This window comes from Chaetodon trifascialis, chromosome 5 (genome assembly GCF_039877785.1).
Source record: "Chaetodon trifascialis isolate fChaTrf1 chromosome 5, fChaTrf1.hap1, whole genome shotgun sequence".
Lineage (NCBI taxonomy): Eukaryota > Metazoa > Chordata > Actinopteri > Chaetodontiformes > Chaetodontidae > Chaetodon > Chaetodon trifascialis.
Genome location: NC_092060.1, coordinates 17,961,603 through 17,978,282, shown reverse-complemented (window position 1 = coordinate 17,978,282; position 16,680 = coordinate 17,961,603). Strand labels below are relative to the sequence as shown.

Here is a 16,680-nt window from a genome sequence, read left to right as displayed (position 1 = left end):
ACACACACACACACACACACACTTGGGGATCTGTATTTTGTCCCCACAAGTAAGGTGAGTCCCCACAATGTGACTGTGTACAGGTTCCCCACAACATGAGTAATACACACGCACGCACGCGCGCGCGCGCACGCGCGCACACACACACACACACACACACACACACACACACACACACACACACACACACACACACACACACACACACACACACACAAGGACACTGTATTGACTTACATTGATTCATTCCACTGAGGTTTAGCTCTATCTTAACCCTTTCTCTAACCTTGACCTCACCCTAATTCTACTACTGTATCTCAACTACTAACAAAAATTAGGTGGGTCACTGTGAGAGCAGGCCAAAACTTCCACCTAAAACCAGGAATATCTGTAGTGTCCCTGTTAAATAATCAAACAAATAAATCATTGAATGACACCATCCTTGCAAACATCCATAAAGCAGAACACAAATAGAAAAACACGTGGATGACCTAATAGTCTGCTCTGAGGCCACAAGTCATGGCTGTTATGTCACACTGATCCTGCCAGAGTAACTGTGCACATTTGCAATTTGTGCAGAAAATTAAGGGTTCCCATCATGTTTATTTCACACTGCAGTCAGGATATAAATGTGAATAATGAAAGCCACTGTAGCTGAAATTCCTACATATTTCAGTCCATGTTAATGTTTGAACATGAGCAATTTTACAACGTCAAGAGGTGCTCACATGTCATCAAACACGGGACAACCTCTGGCCTCATACAGCTCTGCCCTTGAAATGGGAGATGGGCGAGTGGGAGAGAAAAAGCAAAGACAAGACAAATATTGTTTGTTCCCTGAGTTGAGTAAGTGGGCAGACAGTTTTAGGCAGAAATCTCCCATCACTTCCACCTCACTGCTCTGCAGCGGAAGCGGGTTAAAGGAGTGGGTGGTGATCACAGCACAGGCAAAGAGGGAGTGGAGGAGGTTGGATGAGAAGATGCATAAGTAAAAAGACAGGAGGACAGGAAGAACAGTGTGTTAAGACAGTGGAGAACAGAAAGAGAGAGGACAGAGTAAACAGAGGAGAGTGCATGAGGAGGACAGGAGAAAGAAGAGGAGCAAAGTCACCCAAGGAAAGGACGGAAGTGGAAGGGAAGGAAGAAGAGCAGAAAGGGAGGCATCAGAGTGGAAGATGGCGGAGGAAGAGACGCATAAAAGAAAAGGGGGTGAGGAATCAGTAGAGGGGATGAAAGATCAACAAAAAAAAAGGGGAGCAGAAACAAATATTTGGACAGAGTGAGGGACGGGAGGACGGTGAGTCATCAGGCCTCAGCCAAAAGGGTTTCATATTTAATTAAACATGAAGTCAAAATAAAAATATACATCCTCTCTGTGTCTCAAAGGGAAGCAAGCATCGGACTTTTCTGTTTCAGATGCCATGAACCTGCATCACCTCATGAGAAATCAAAGTGACATCTACACGTCAGGATTAAAGACAACCTTTTGTAGATGAAGCCTCCTTCAAACACAAATCCAGACATGACACAAGATTTTACAACTAGAACCAAAAAAATGGTCGTCTTTGGGCAGACGTCTCAACCACAAACTGTGAGAATGGCTCAGTGTAAAGAGTATGAAAAGTGTCCCCAGATGCTTGTGCCCTCTTTGCCACGTTCTTCTCAAACAGGCTTTGTGAATCGTCTCCAGTAAAAACAATGACATTTGTCTTCTCTGCGCCTTGAGCAGCTCCATGCAAAAATGGAGCCATTCGTGCTGCAAAGCCCAGAGGTGACGTCTGCCTTTTGAAGTCCACTGTAGATACTGTATTAGTATGTACAGGAACACAGCTTCTGTTCTGATAATCAACAGAAGGAGCAGGACAAACAGGCGTGTGCTGCTAGGGAAACAGCTGTGTGCGCTCAGGGAAACGTGGACGTCGATGGTGGGGAAACAGACGTGTGCTGCAAGGGGACGGCCTGGCTGCCTGTCTGTGCACCAACTGTACAAACGCATTTGTTTAAATTGTACCGCACATTTCAGGAAGGTTTCACTGATAATACATTGACGGGTCAGTAAGGTGTTCACTGTACTCTTTCATTGCTTAGATGCTTGGATTGTTTTCATGCACAATTCTAAACTATTGCACCCATCGTATTTTACCTTTTTTTCATTTAACTACTCATTTATGATTTATTTATTTTTGGTTTTTGGGTTTTTTTTGCAATTATCCCGCTATATTGTTTTAGACCGTTGCAGGATTTAGATTTCTTAGTATTAGCTCCTACCTACAGTACAAAGAAAAGAATAACAGCAGAGTCAAGAGGCTGATGGGAACTAAAAGAGAGTGATGTTAGGTGTGTTTACAGTCTCCACGTTGTCAAAGGGCAAGTTGTAGCCTGCTTATTACCCACAGCCCCGAGGGACTGAAGACTCTATACGACAAGACTTCATGGTTATACAAAGGATGGTGGCTTTTTAGAGGAACAATTGTCTCACTCAACCAAGAGTCCAACGAATCAGCCATACAGGCGGACCACCTCTTCGGCAGCTGTGGTATGATGGTCGTCTAGAAGTGCAGCAACACCACCTGGTGGTAGCTTGAAGTCAGTGCACCACCACGCCAAAGACTGAAACGAAGGAGCCACTCAAAGCTGCTGTAAGTGTTATTTCAACTGCTACTTCATATCTGCCACAGAGAAATCCAGAACAACCAAACCTGCTTTATTTCAGATCTTAATTCCCAGTTTGTTTGTTTTTTTAAAAAAAAAAAGAAGAGAATAAATATAAACAAAATTCAAAGTTTAAAAAGTTCATATCAAGCCTTTTATTTGGTATACAGATATTCATAGATTTATACAGTATATATAGATATATGTATATATGTAACACATGTGCCACTGCAAAGTCACAGACAAACTTATCTTTACTAAGAAAAGAAAGGAAAAGAAAAAATATATCATGTGCTTAATTTTAAAGTAGTGCCGTGAAGCGCTTGTAATGAAAGACGACCAAAACCGGAATGATGAGGTAACTGCCAGGCAGGAAAACAATCACTTATAATGGTTGAATAATAATAATAATAATAATAATAATAATAATCTACTCAAACAAACTGATCAAATAGGCAACCGAGAAGGATAGTGGCAACATGGACCCTTAGTGTCAAACTAGAGAAAAGGATTTAAGTCTATAACATACATACACACACAGTATGCATACAGACAGACAGTGCATAATCGTACAAACAGGAAGTAAAGTCACTCACTCACGAGAGCAAAAACTCTCTGATGTCATTAACTCTTGTCTGATACACAACAGAAATTCAGGCATGCTCCAGGACATCTAAAAATCTCTCTCTTGCTTACACACACACATGCACGCACACACAGAAAACACACAATCATGTACCACAGCCCAGAGTTGTGGAGCATGTACATGTACACACACACGCACGCGCAAGCACACACACCACAGCAGAATAGGGGACAGGCAAGGTGTATTTCACTATAAGATGTGAGGGCCTGTATGCAAGTGAACAGGAAACAGTGACAGAAGGGAAATGGCAGAGATTAAAATAACTGGGGAAGAGGAAATCTGATGAAAACCAGATCAAATGTAAAGAAGGAGTAAAGACTGAAAGGATAACAGACAAGCAGGAGGTGATGCACAAAAAGACAAGGAAGCGGTGTGTGTGTGCGTGAGAGAGAGAGAGAGCACGTACATGTGTATCACTATATCAAGAGCAGGTAGTGCTGAACAGTTAGGAGTGTCTGGCTCCCTCATGTGGTCACTCGGAGTCTCTCTGGACCTCTGAAGCGTCGGCCCGACAAATGGGACACGTCCTGTTGGCCTGAGGAAAGAGAGTGGAAACAAAGATGATCCAGTTACGCTTTCAGCTCATATGTCCAATCATAAAATGTACATTTGTAACTAAACTCAGCACTTCACCCATCCGCCCATAAAAGATTGTTGCTATGGATTTCAGATTATGACATTTTCTTTATTTGCTTTGACTTGATTTGTAATATCGATAAACCAGTTCACACTGAGGCCTTGGGCTAGGCCTTGTGCTTCTAAATCATAAGACTGAGTTAGGATGAACACAAGAACTTGGTGTTCAAGTGCCCTTTTTTTAGCATCCTCAAAGGGACATTACTCATCGAGGTGTGTGTGGAGCTTCTTCTGACGCTCCCGTCCTCGAGTCTGGTGTGCTTTACAGATTTACTGTCCTGTTTTTGTTTTTTTAACAGATCTCTTGAAGAGTGAGATTGTCACTCCACCTCTATATTTAAGAGGTGTCTGTGTCACTTAATTAGCGCGTACTTGGATTGAGAATGTATTTAAAACAGAAAATATGTTTTTCTCTTGGTAAGTTACTGATTAAGTCTCTAACTGTGGCACTAAAAGGTCATTTACCAAAAACCTGACTCAGTGTGAGTGAGTGGGCTCCATGGGGTGGGTTTTTTATTTTATATTAGTTCTGACTTAAGTTTAGTTTTAGCTAGTTTTCAGAAAGCATGTACAAGTTTTAGTTAGGGCCAGGTATAATGTGTCAGATGTATGTAGCTCCACAGATACAACTACAAAATGCACCACTAAATCCTTCTAATTCAATATTTGTGTACATGTTCTGTGCACATATGTGGCGCGTTGACAAGCAATGACAATAAATGAACCTTGATATCTTGATTGCTAAGAAACTAAAACTGAAATGAATTCATCTTCATTTTTATTTCCCATTAGTTTTGCGCCCAGGTACTTTTCTTTCAGATTTTTTCTTACAGTGCATCATTTTCATTTAGTCTCAGTTCTAGTTTCCAAAAATAACCCAGGTGGGGACTTACCCTCAGCCACTTGTCGACACACTTTCCGTGGAACTCGTGGCTGCAGGGCAGGACTCGCAGCAGTTGGCGGGATTCAAAATCACTCATGCACACCACACACCTGCAACACAACAGGTATTAGCATGTAAAGTATGCCAACACAAGAAACCTGCTGTTTAGCACACTTTTTACACAGCACACTGGGCATCCAGGCAGATTTAGGGTCCATTGACTGAGAAAACAGTATGAAAAAGGTCAAACCATTAACTCTGTAAATACTGAAACTGTCTTCTTGTATTCACAAGGAATACGTCTCTGACTACCATTCATGCACCATCTGGAAGAAATGGAATAAGGGAACTTTGCACCAATAATTAGACCATTTTTTCCCACAATGCCAAACCCCAACAGACAGATGACATTTCATTTCTTTTCCAATATGCTTTGAAGTTGTTTTAAACTTTATGTAGCTCGCAGAGCCACAAATATGGTAAATAAGTGCACAAAATGAGAAGCTAATAAACATTCAAGTCTGTCAGAAAAACAGCAAATCCACAAAAATCCATAGTTTTGGTGATTCTGGGGAGCTAACCCAAAAACTCATCATCACTCTAACAACAAGTGACGACCTGGCAGTTGCAACAGGGCGGCACTCACAGTGTTTGTTCAGACTGATGGTTGTTTGGATTGAACCGATAGGAAGGAAGCTGTTCGATGTCTCCCTTGGTCAGCCCTCTGAGTTTGGCCTCTCCCAAACGCTCAGCGAGGTTCAGCAGGGCCTGTGGAGCAGAAGAAAAAAAAAAAAACGTCAGCCACGACAGAAGAATCTACATACAGCAAAGACACAGACCAAAGCAGACGAAGACGAACCTCGTAATTTTCCACTTCTCCATCGTCTACATCCAGCTCCAGACTGATCGCAGGACCTGTGGGCTGGACGGGCAGCATTGAACTACACAGGGAGAGAAGCGACAGAGAAATGTTGAAGTTCAGTTTATGGAAGAAGTAAATGAATATACTGAGCAGTGCAGTAGCAGTTAACTTTGTCTCAACACTAAGAAGCTCTGACAGCATGCATATTCAAGTTGAACAGTTTATGACCAACAAAAATGTCACATTCTTCCACCTTAAATGATCAAACTCTATTTCACTGTTATTTGAAGCCAACTGATAATTCATTTTGAATGTTTTCTACGTTGAAGGCTCAAGATTTGTCTCGCCTTTTTCCCTTTTTGCAACCATTCTTCCCTTTTCGTTGTTTCACTGAAGCCCAAATTAGTAAGACCTCTCAGAAAGTACTTTAAAGACTTAAAATGCCAACGTACAACAAAACAAATAACATGAACGTACTGTATCCCGTTCAGAAATAACAGAAAAGAAGCATTCTCAAAGATAAGTAGCTCTCATGGCCTTCTCAAGGTTAAACTAATTGAACGAAATCTCTGAAAGGTGACGATTTTTCAAAAGGACTTCTTTTCTGTTTTGTCTGATCTATCGTGAGTGTTATTATTCACCCAACATGTTCGCCAAAACACCCTGCAATTGTTTATGTAAAAAAAAAAAATTGCAAATATAACCTTTTTTCCTAACTATCTTTTCTTTAAAGAACTGATCTACTTACAGGAAGTAAGGCAAGAGGCTGGGGTGGTAAGGCGAAGGTGGCAGTGGCTGTTGCGAGCGGTACCGTCGCCCCGGGAGACGCCGAGGAATAAAGTTGGGATAGGACTGGGGGACACATCACAGCACATACATGACAAATCAGTCACGTGGACTTTCGTTTTACGCTACACTCAAAAGGTAAAAAAACACTTGAATTACTCTTATTGCTCACCACGCCGAAGAACTCCTGTGGCAGGGGGTCATGGGAGAGGAAGTGGAGCTGTGTGGAGTGTGGCGTGAGGGCAGGGTGGGTGGCGGGAGGATAGTGGAGCCCCGCACCCAAAGACAGGTGTTCTCCAAGCAGCTCCACATCATTCTCTATCCTCTGTAAGGGCTGGGAGGGTGGAGGAGAAGTATGTGGAAAATGAAAAGATAAACGCACACTGTTGTCAACTGAGATCACGTCATGTGATCACAGCAACAAGAGCACCTCAAACACGAGATTACAGACAGATGCTGAGGATGTATTACAGAACAATATTCTTTAACTGTACATAAACATATTTAAAACTTTTAATTTAGTGATCAATCTAACATTTGCACTTTTTCTACTAAGATTCTTAGCTTTGCTTTGTATTCAATTCTCAGGCAGCTGCTTTTATTAACAGTAAATATTATTCAATATCAAAGCCACACGAAAGACAAATGTGGGCAAACTTCAAAAGGAAGTCGTGTATTTTGGCCCGAAGCCTTTGGCACAGAGCTGTCGGTTCAACAGAAATGATACTGACTCTCACCGAACATGCAGCTGCTTAATCAGGATCTGCTCTAACCTTTGTAAACCTTGGCACACATGAAAACCCCAGTTCCAAAAAAGCTGGGATGCTGTGTACAAGGTAAGTAAAAACAGAATGCAATCATTTGCAGATGAAATGTGTTTACCGACAAGTTTTCTGAAGTGTTCCTGAGCCCATGGAGTAATATCCTTTACACCATCATGTGTTCACAAAGTGGTGAACCTCGCTCCATCCTCGCTTGTGTACAACTGAGCCTTTCCAGAATCATACTCGATCATGATACTATCATCTGCAACCAATGAACCTGTTTACCTGTGGAATGTTCCACACAGGTGTTTTTGGAGCATTCCACAACTTTCCCAGTCTTTAGTTGCTGCCGTCCCACCTGCTTTGAAGCATGTTGCTGCCAAATTCAGAATAAGCTCATATTTACAAAAAAATCAATGAGGCTGGTTGATGAGGTAAAACATTAAACATGTTGTCTTTGCATTGTTTTCAACTGTGTGTATATCAAAAAGGATTAGTAAATGATCACATTCTGTTTTATTTACGTTTTACACAGTGTCCCAACTTCTTGGGAATCAGAGTTGTATGTGACCATTAGTGATGCACAACATTGACACTCTCAGAGGGAACAAATCTTCCATTGTCATTTGATCCAAGACAAACCAAGATCTGTCTTCTCTAACCGAAATACCACCATTAATCTAATTTCCACTTGTGGACTCACAGTGCAAGTGAACAGCTTAGAAACACTGTATTTCTGTACATGCCCTGATCTATCACTGAACACCACATCATTTCCAAGTGCTGCAGGAGAACAGCACAGATTGCTTCAACTCAAATGTATAAAACAGTGGTTCTCAAACTGGGGGGCCACTGCAGACAGAGCATGGATGACCAGGGGAAAAATATGGATTGAGACCCAGTTGAATGAATGTGATTCATGTCGGGAAAATAAACAAAAACAGTTTGATGATGCTCTCGTGTTGGCCTATATTTCACTAAAATTCAACTTGGATCGTTTTTTATTGTTTTTTTCCTCAATTATTTTCAATGCTTACATTTTTTGGGGGCTTCTGAAGGGGCCATGCCATAAACAGTTTGAGAACCCTTGTCATAAAATATGCATCATCTCTATTGCTTTCACATTGTAAAACACCTTTGCTGCTGCATTTTTTATACAGCAGGCAGAACATTTAAAGCTCCCCTGAAAGATGCTGACTGCCACACTGGTTTGTCAGTGAATGCCTGCTTTGAGGTAGTTTTTTTTTTTTTTTTTTGAGATGCACAGAAAATTTGATAGAAAACATTAGTTGAAATAAGCAAAAAAATTCCTGCTCACCGATCGGGCCTGCTGCGTCGGATAGGGTCCAAACTGTCCAGGCTGAGGCAGGTGAGGTGGGTGGTGGGAAAGGTGTGCTGGGGGATGTGGAAGGTGAGGAGGGGGGAGCAGGAAGGCTGGGTCACTGGACAGCAGTGATGGGAATGGGTAGGGCATGGGTAAGTGCTGCACAGAACATGTCTGAAGGACCTAGCAGAGAGACAAAAAAAATTAAATTGAATAAAAATACAATGAAAAGTCATCAGTAAGAGTAAATTTGCAGCTGCACTCTTTGGCAAAATTTAACCAAACTTAACTAATATAAATATAAATACACTCACAGGAGGAGGGACGCTGCAGACAGGATAGTGCTGTCCGCTGAAGACTACTGAGCATGCTGGGATCTGCTGAGGGGCAGAGCGAGGCGGCAGGCCTGGTGGCGCTCCCGGGGGAGACACGGGATACGATACTGGCGCTGAACCCTGAATGTGCACATCAAAAAGACAAGGCCCTCAACTTTATGCACACAGACTGTGATTTACGGTTGAAGTTTGTCCTGTCCTTGACTTTACAGTTTATCTACGAATGTAGTGTTAATCGTGTTATGTGTTCCACTCTATTTCGACAGACACTTTAACACACACGAAAATCAATGATAGACGCCACAATTTCTCAAGGGTTTCTCAAGTGTCCATTTGCCAATAAACTTTCTTCAATCCCAGCCAATTTAAAACGTATTTTACTGAATCATCCCACACTGTAAAAAACAGTCCCACAAGCCAGACATGCTAATGGACAGGCCGACATTAAGCAACCAAATCTTTCGCCTACATGGTGACAAGTCGTTTTCCTTGATATAAGAAATGTAGTTACTGCTTTCAAGATCAAACAGACCCCAGTACTATATTAAATAAAATCACATTAGCCATATTCTCTGCAGGCGACATCTTCATCTCCAAAGTAAGTTAATATCTCCATGAGTAGCTGGGTTTAATTTTCACATTGCACTGTTTTCAGGGGTGTCAAAAAGTGTTGTGGGACAAGAAGGAGACAAGAATGCACAAGATCAAGACAAACTTTGAGATTCACACTGTCAGTAATAATTCTTAAGTCACCTGCTCATGGAGGTCCAGCACCACACTGCTCTGTTGCTGGGATGGATGGGGGTGGGGATGTGGGTGCGGGTGCTGTGGATGGGCCGCAGGGTGCAGCAGTCTGGGAGACAGGTTCGGCGACTGGTGGAGGGGCCTCGGGGAGGGGTTTGCGGGATGGTGACCTGGGCGCTCCTCGGGCCCGGGCCCCAGCCCTCGGGGAGGTTGCTGGCTGTAGGGTGGGTAGCCCTGAGGGGGAGCCGGGTGGCGGTAGTTCTCGTCCTGGTGGCCAGGCGATGGGCCGTGGTGGGAGTGCAGGTGGTGGTGGTGGTGATGATGGTGGGCGTTGGGGTGGTGATGGTGGTGGTGGTGGTTGTTGTTGCTGTTGTAGTGGTGGTGGTTGTTGTGGGCATGGTGGTGGTGGCGGGTAAGACGGTCTCTCCGGCCCCGCTGGCGTCTCATTGGAGGGCTGAGGTGGAAGAAAGAGCGGAAAACTGAAGAAGAGGCAAAAAGATCTTTGTTGTCATTTGCATCATTATCGATGCTGCTGATTGATTTCGTACCTTTGCAGTACTTCAAGCTGAAATATGACCTCAAGGCAAAGCAGTGAACAGCGAGCTCTCAGGTCAGACCTAGCACAGCCTCCTAATGCTACAATGAGCAGTCTCGTCAAGCCACACTCAAACAGGCGCTCAGACGCAGACTTATCAAGTCTACCTGTGACAGATTAACCAACTAAATGCCACCCACTAAATGGTGGCAGAGGACGAGGGGTTAACAGAGGATTTACAGATTTTGTCCTGTGATTCAATTTATAAGCTGCCACGAGAAAAACAATTGTGCCCAAAAATGACAAATGAAAAAATTATACATGCAATTAATTCAGATTAATTAATTCCAAAGCATGTAATTAGATTTTTTTAATCGTTTGACAACCCTAATCGAAATTCATCAACGGCAAACTCAACACACAGTTACTTGCAGACTCAATCATGCATCACTGCATGTTGTTGTACTGATGCTTTGGTATTTCTAAGTGTTTTGTTTCTGTGTCGGCTCATCTGGCTTAAGACCATAAATCAAAACATATCAGTCTATAACTAATGATTATTTTCATTATTAATTAATGTGACAATTATTTCTTGATTAATTAGTGAATCGTCTGTAATGTAAAATAGCAAAAAAAAAAAGTAATAATGCTGGAGATAATGGTTATATGTATTTGTGCCACACACATACCTGCGTCGGTTGCGAAGAGGCGTGTGGCATCTCTCTGGCATGTAGTGGGGGTGCGGTCTGCGACTGGGAGGCAGCTCCCAGGGGCGAATGGGAGAGGAAGGAGTAGAGGGAGGGGCGGAGTTGAGATCCAACATGGACTGCTGTGAAAGACGCTGCCTCTTCGGGCTAGGGCTGTCTTCCATCTGCACACAGAGGTAAAGCAGGGGGACGGTTGGCCAAATAATAGGAGGACAAACAAATGGGGAGAATGAATAAAAAACAATTACTTCAAATCCTAGGCAACAGGCAGTGGTCGTGTTTAATACTTACTTTGTCCCGATCCTCACTGCACACATTATCTGGGTGAAAATGTAGCACTCCTCCTGCAGGCCACAGAGGAAAAAAAAAACCTAATCAGATGAGACGGGGCTGAGAAAAACATCAACATCACAAGACACACGGACATAAGCTAAGCTAACAGAAATACAACAACACCAACAACACAAAGGCAGCTGGTTGCCTTTGATCTTATTTTCCTTTCTAAGACTCTACTGGATGCCAAAAAAATCAGCATTATCTTGATGAAGTCCAGCTGATTTGCTTGAACACACTTAAAACTACAAAATCCCAAAGTGATAAGAAAAAAAAAAAACCTACATCCAAAATCTCGCTTCACAAACAGAGTTACAGTCCTCAGCGAGGGTCCGGCTTCTCAAACAGGCCTTTGAATTTCCTGTTTTAAATGAGCAGACAAGAGAGGAAGCCATCTCTGGAAGATGTCACACTGGACTCATCCTCTCTAGCTCTCACAGAGAAATGGTTCCCTCTGATGTACCATGAAAAGCCCGTGCAGACTCACAGAAACAGACACACAGACGTCCACTTATCAAACACACCAGAGCATCTTCTTGGCTTTGCACATGTAATGGTGTTTGCATGCAGATGACTTTTGTCTCCACTTATCACATCACTTTCCTCCAAGTGACCACTGTGAAGTGATTAATGGATTGATTGATTAGTCGATTGGAGGAAAACTAATCTGTAAGTCAGTCTCTAAGTCATTTATCAAGCACAAATATCAACTATTAGCTGGTTTCAGCTTCTCAAATGTGTTTTTTTTCTGCTTTTCTCGGTAATTATAAATTGAATATCTCTTGGTTTTGGACTGTCAGTCAAATAATCATTAGTTGCAGCCTATCCCATAAACTGGAGCAAGACTATAGGGTAGTCCCTATGGAAACTAAGCATTACTAGAAAGCCTGGCTTCAAGTTTATGCAATGGCAAGCATCTGCTATGCTGAAGTGTCCTGAGCAAGGCAGTGAACCATTATTAGCTCTGCAACAACAGCTCAGTGCCATGTTTCTTCCCCATTTTTTCATCATCTTGTTGTGGTGAACAAGCGATAAAAATCTCTCTCCGAAGATCAATAGATCATCACAGAAAAAGACTCCCTAATGGCATGAATGAGATTAGTACATTAAAAAAATAGAATATTAAAAAATCACATCACTGAATAAAGCAGTAATACCATAAACATAATCTCAAAAGAACAAAATACTCGCCCAGCTGTTTATCTGACAGTCCACATGTGCAATCTGGATGCAGCATGTGCACACAGACATTTCAGCAGCTTAAGAAGGATGTCCTTGAACTCAGCTGACAAGAGTTTCCTCTAAGCAGTCCCCCCAAAACCTTTAATCAACAAAAAGATGGGGGGGAGGAAAAATCTCCTCCCCTCATCTCTCTCTCTCCCTCGTCCAAACAGCCCCTTCTGTCTCCTCAGAAACAACAGATCTGAAAGCACCCCCCACCTCTTTCTTGTCTTTGCGACACCGCTCCAGAGCCATGTGAAGTCTGCCGATAGTGACAGCTCAAAGACACCCTGCTAGTGACTGCGGCGAACAGAGGGACGGTTGGTTGACCGACTAGCCAACAGTAGGGGCCAACACACTGGCTTACACATTTTTTCCATTTACCAATGTTTTTTCTCTAGAACTAATAGGCTCTTAGGCCTCAGTTACTCATGTGCTTTGAGGAGAACTAGGTCTGCTAACGTTGATTCACCCAGAGGGCCAAAGGAGAGGGGATGGTGAGCCAGATTGGATGGGTTCTGCTGGCGATCAGACACGACCTTGTTTCCTCCAAGCATGGCTGCTAGGGAAGAGTGACACCATTTCTTTCACGACAGACAATCAAGTCAGGCAGGCAGGATAGTGAACTCAAGAGTATCAGCTGTCATCAAGCAGCAATTTGCTCCGGTTCTTTAACAGAGACACAAAGACTTGAAGCGTTATTTAGAAGAGCCAAGCAAAAAAAAAAAAAAGAAAACTATTTTACCCACATAATCTGTGGAGATCTCAGATGACAACAGTATTAATGGGGATCTGTAAAAACTGGTTGCTATTAAGTTGCAATGTTGGCAGGCTGTGGGATGCAACACTCACTATTAAAGCTGCACTGGGTGAAAACATGCTTGACACTGGGGGAGTGTAAGCGGAGGAGAGAAGAGAAAAGAGCTAAGGCAGAGGGACATGTTTTTAACACCCCCAAATCAAACCCTGGCACATTCTGCATAAAGTGATGCCAAGAGGTGTAATACAATGACAGGTACAAAAACAAACACGTACATGACAAACAGGAAGTCTGTAATGCAGTTAGACATACACACTCTTATTCTGCTTACACAGAGAAAATGTTATATACACACGCACAAAAACACACATAGACCCCAGTCATCTAAGAAGAGGCATGTGCAGCTGCTAGGAAGGAGGCAGATCACACAGCTGGGAGATACACTGTTTAAGTCTTCACACAAACCCCTCTGTAGTCTCTCAATTTGGGAAGCATGTGTTTTTGTGAGTCCCCTCTGTGAGGGTTATTTTGGGTATTTGGCAACAGTGCTGCTATTACAACAGAGGAGGCCCATTAAAAGCCTGCTTTCATTCATTCACTGCACTTTTTTGCCTTCAGGGGAATCCAATCTGGTATTACAGAAGGTATTACAGTCACTTTCCAATGGCCAGCAATGGAAACCTGCTGAACACTAAACAGACTGGTGTCAATGTTGAAAACAATGAAGGGGGGCTGGGGTGCAGTCTCGCTTTGAATTTCCTCTCTGTGTTGTTATGTTTTTTGATTCTTCCTCTTATTTCTTCAAGGTTTGGGGGAGTTTTGCATTGTGCTCTCATTGAGATTGGGTTGGGTAAGGAACTGTTGTTGTTGTGGGCACAATAAAGTCAACTGATTACCTGTTCGACTGATATTGTGCAATGCAAATAAATTTGACTTGCCAAAGTGAAGAAACCAACAGCGTGCCAGCACAACTCTATTGTTCATTCTTCTGTTTCACACTTTGAAAACTACAATGCCTTATTAATCTTTACTCAACCCTGAACCACTAGCTGAGAGATCTGTTTGGGACCATATAGAGCTGTGCATAGGCCAAAAAGTAAGTTAAACAGCATTAAGGCTGGTGGATGACAGGGCTGATGGTGAGCTATAAGGAAAGCCTGCATCACAGCGGTGAGCAGTCCAAAATAAAAGGATAAAATCGCCATCAAGAAAGAGATTTCATTTCAAACTATTTCAAGGTTCGTCTCAAGGCTCCAAACTACTCTTTTAATGAGTCTGCTTGTACATAGTTCTTGTACAGATTGAAGAGTATGTAGGATGTGTGAACCACTAGGCAAATACATCTGTCTCTGATCTTATGATGAATGAAAATGCATTGCTCCCTAGCCATCGATATTAGTTTCAATCCTTCAGCTACCAGTCTGAAAAATTTCCACTGACCAACCAGCGGATAGATTTGTTTCCCTCTGTGTCTACATTACAGTTGCATTGCTATATCTTGCCATATAACTAATTCTAATTAAAATTAAATCTCTGATTACCTATATAGTTACTCCCTTTGTGTCTTGATTACATCCACAGTGTCAGTAAGATCACATGACCTGTGCCTTCAACACCACCATACCCGGATTCCCCAAAAGATTCTGCAGTCCTACATTCCTCCTGACGGCCAGGCAGTGACATACAAAACAAAGTTCAGGAACCTGGTTTGCATTATTTACCTGATTAAATGCTATTCAGACCTCTTAAGCAGAACCAGCACTACAACACCTGACATAAGACATAGCTGGCCTTTCAAGCAACAGCTGGCAGCAAAGCTCCCAGCCTTGTAGTTAAATGTCTCAAAGCCTGTTATGCTGCTGGTGGCCTGCTTGCATCCCTCAGGGGGTGTATCCTGTGTGGGTGTGTGTAATGATGCATCTAGCCGGGCTGCAGGCCCTGTTTACTGAAGGCTGCTTACCGGCCCCGGGGTGTCTGTGAGCTCCGTGCGAGGAGTGGCGCTGCGCTCCTACGGACAGGTAGCTCCCTTGGCTGTGCTGCTGCTGGCTCTCCGGGTAGCTTCGACCACCGTGGTGCGGCGCCCAGCCGGGGTTGCTCTGCTGCGGGTAGCTCACCCCTCCTCCGCTGGCGTTCATCATGCTCCCGTTACCGACCGCGTTACCACTGCCATTGCTCCCAACGTTTCCGTTCATGCCGAAATGATAGAAGCCAGATCGAGACCGCGACCGAGTCCTCGGGGGGTCCATGGCTGGGAGGAGGAGGGCGGTGGTGGATGGACGTGATGAAGGTAGGCTGGAGAGATGGACGTCCAGAAACGGGCAGGAGCCTCCCTCTTCAGACCGCTTCTCCACGTCTCTCTATTCACCGAGTTACCTCTGATGATGACCGGCTACTGCGAGTGCTTTCTGAGGCATTTAAAGCTACTGTTTCAGTGGAATGAGATGAGGTACCTGGAAGCAGCGGGTTCAGCCCTCATATGTCGCACAAGCACCATCTGCATCACATCCACTCTCTCCCGAGCTATCTGTGCGGGTCAACTTAACGGAAACTGTTTATTTATTTTGCCACTTATTAGCGTACATTAAGTGTGTAAAAATATTGTAGTTATATTCGCATGCGGTATAACAAAACAACAATCAAAATATTATTTTCTCTGAGTTAGTCATCAGTGGTTGTCGCCGTTACCAGAACAACAGCGGAGCAAGTCTCGGGTTCTCTATTGTCTTTTCACAGTGGAACAGTCGGGCTTTCCCACAGTAAAATAAAGTATTTTTAAAGGCAATAGTCGCATGTAATTGGGTCCTATACGAGTGATCCCAATGCTGACACATACATTAACAAGCACCTGCAACTTGAGTTCATATCGCTCGCTCTCTGCCACCTAAAGCTTGTCAAGTTAAATACTTAAATCCCTAAACACAGGCAAGATGGCTAGCTGTCGAGCGTTAGCAAACTAAAGGAAACCAGCTGCCCTGATAGCTGGCTGTGAAATAAAGTTATTAGCATAGGTTCGCGAATAAATTGCAACTAAACTGCAACGGTTTGCCTGCTGTAAATAGTAAAGTTACACCCCTTTGCGTTGGCTAACTATACCTGCTCGTTCATTAGCATAATTTCGATTTTCCAGCTAGCCCAAGGCTAACAGGAAGCGGAGTCTAGAGGGGAAAACAAGTCCAACAGTGCCGACATTACAAGCTAGCTAACGTCGCACTGTATCGAGGTTAAGATAGTCGTTAAACAGTGCTAATAGCGGATTACCTCAGACCGCATGAGAAAGCAGATAGCTACCTTATCCGTCAAGTGAGGTGGACACTATTTGTCCAATTTAAATCCCCTCTCGCATTCGCTATCGAGTGTTTTCTCTGGTCAGCGGGGAGTGTAGTGGAGATCAATCAATGGGAGTTTCACATCTCTGTCAAGTCATCCCCAATCGATCACAGACTAATATGGAGCTCATCACGAGCCTAACCCGCGATGTATGTCAAAGTAAAC

The 16,680-nt window shown here is 43.3% G+C and overlaps 1 protein-coding gene across 1 annotated transcript; it reads right to left on the bottom strand.

Annotated features, from left to right (window-relative positions):
* Window positions 1–2,792: 2,792 nt before the first annotated feature.
* On the bottom strand, window positions 2,793–16,571 carry LOC139331647 (E3 ubiquitin-protein ligase RNF38-like). Its single transcript, XM_070963252.1, has 12 exons — window positions 15,149–16,571; window positions 11,166–11,218; window positions 10,857–11,038; window positions 9,642–10,086; window positions 8,868–9,008; window positions 8,548–8,736; window positions 6,638–6,799; window positions 6,428–6,531; window positions 5,677–5,758; window positions 5,464–5,585; window positions 4,828–4,927; window positions 2,793–3,833 (listed from the first exon to the last, which is right to left on the bottom strand). Exons 1-12 carry the CDS (start codon window positions 15,432–15,434, stop codon window positions 3,771–3,773), a joined length of 1,929 nt encoding a protein of 642 aa, XP_070819353.1. The 5' UTR covers window positions 15,435–16,571; the 3' UTR covers window positions 2,793–3,770.
* Between the last annotated feature and the right edge of the window lie 109 nt (window positions 16,572–16,680).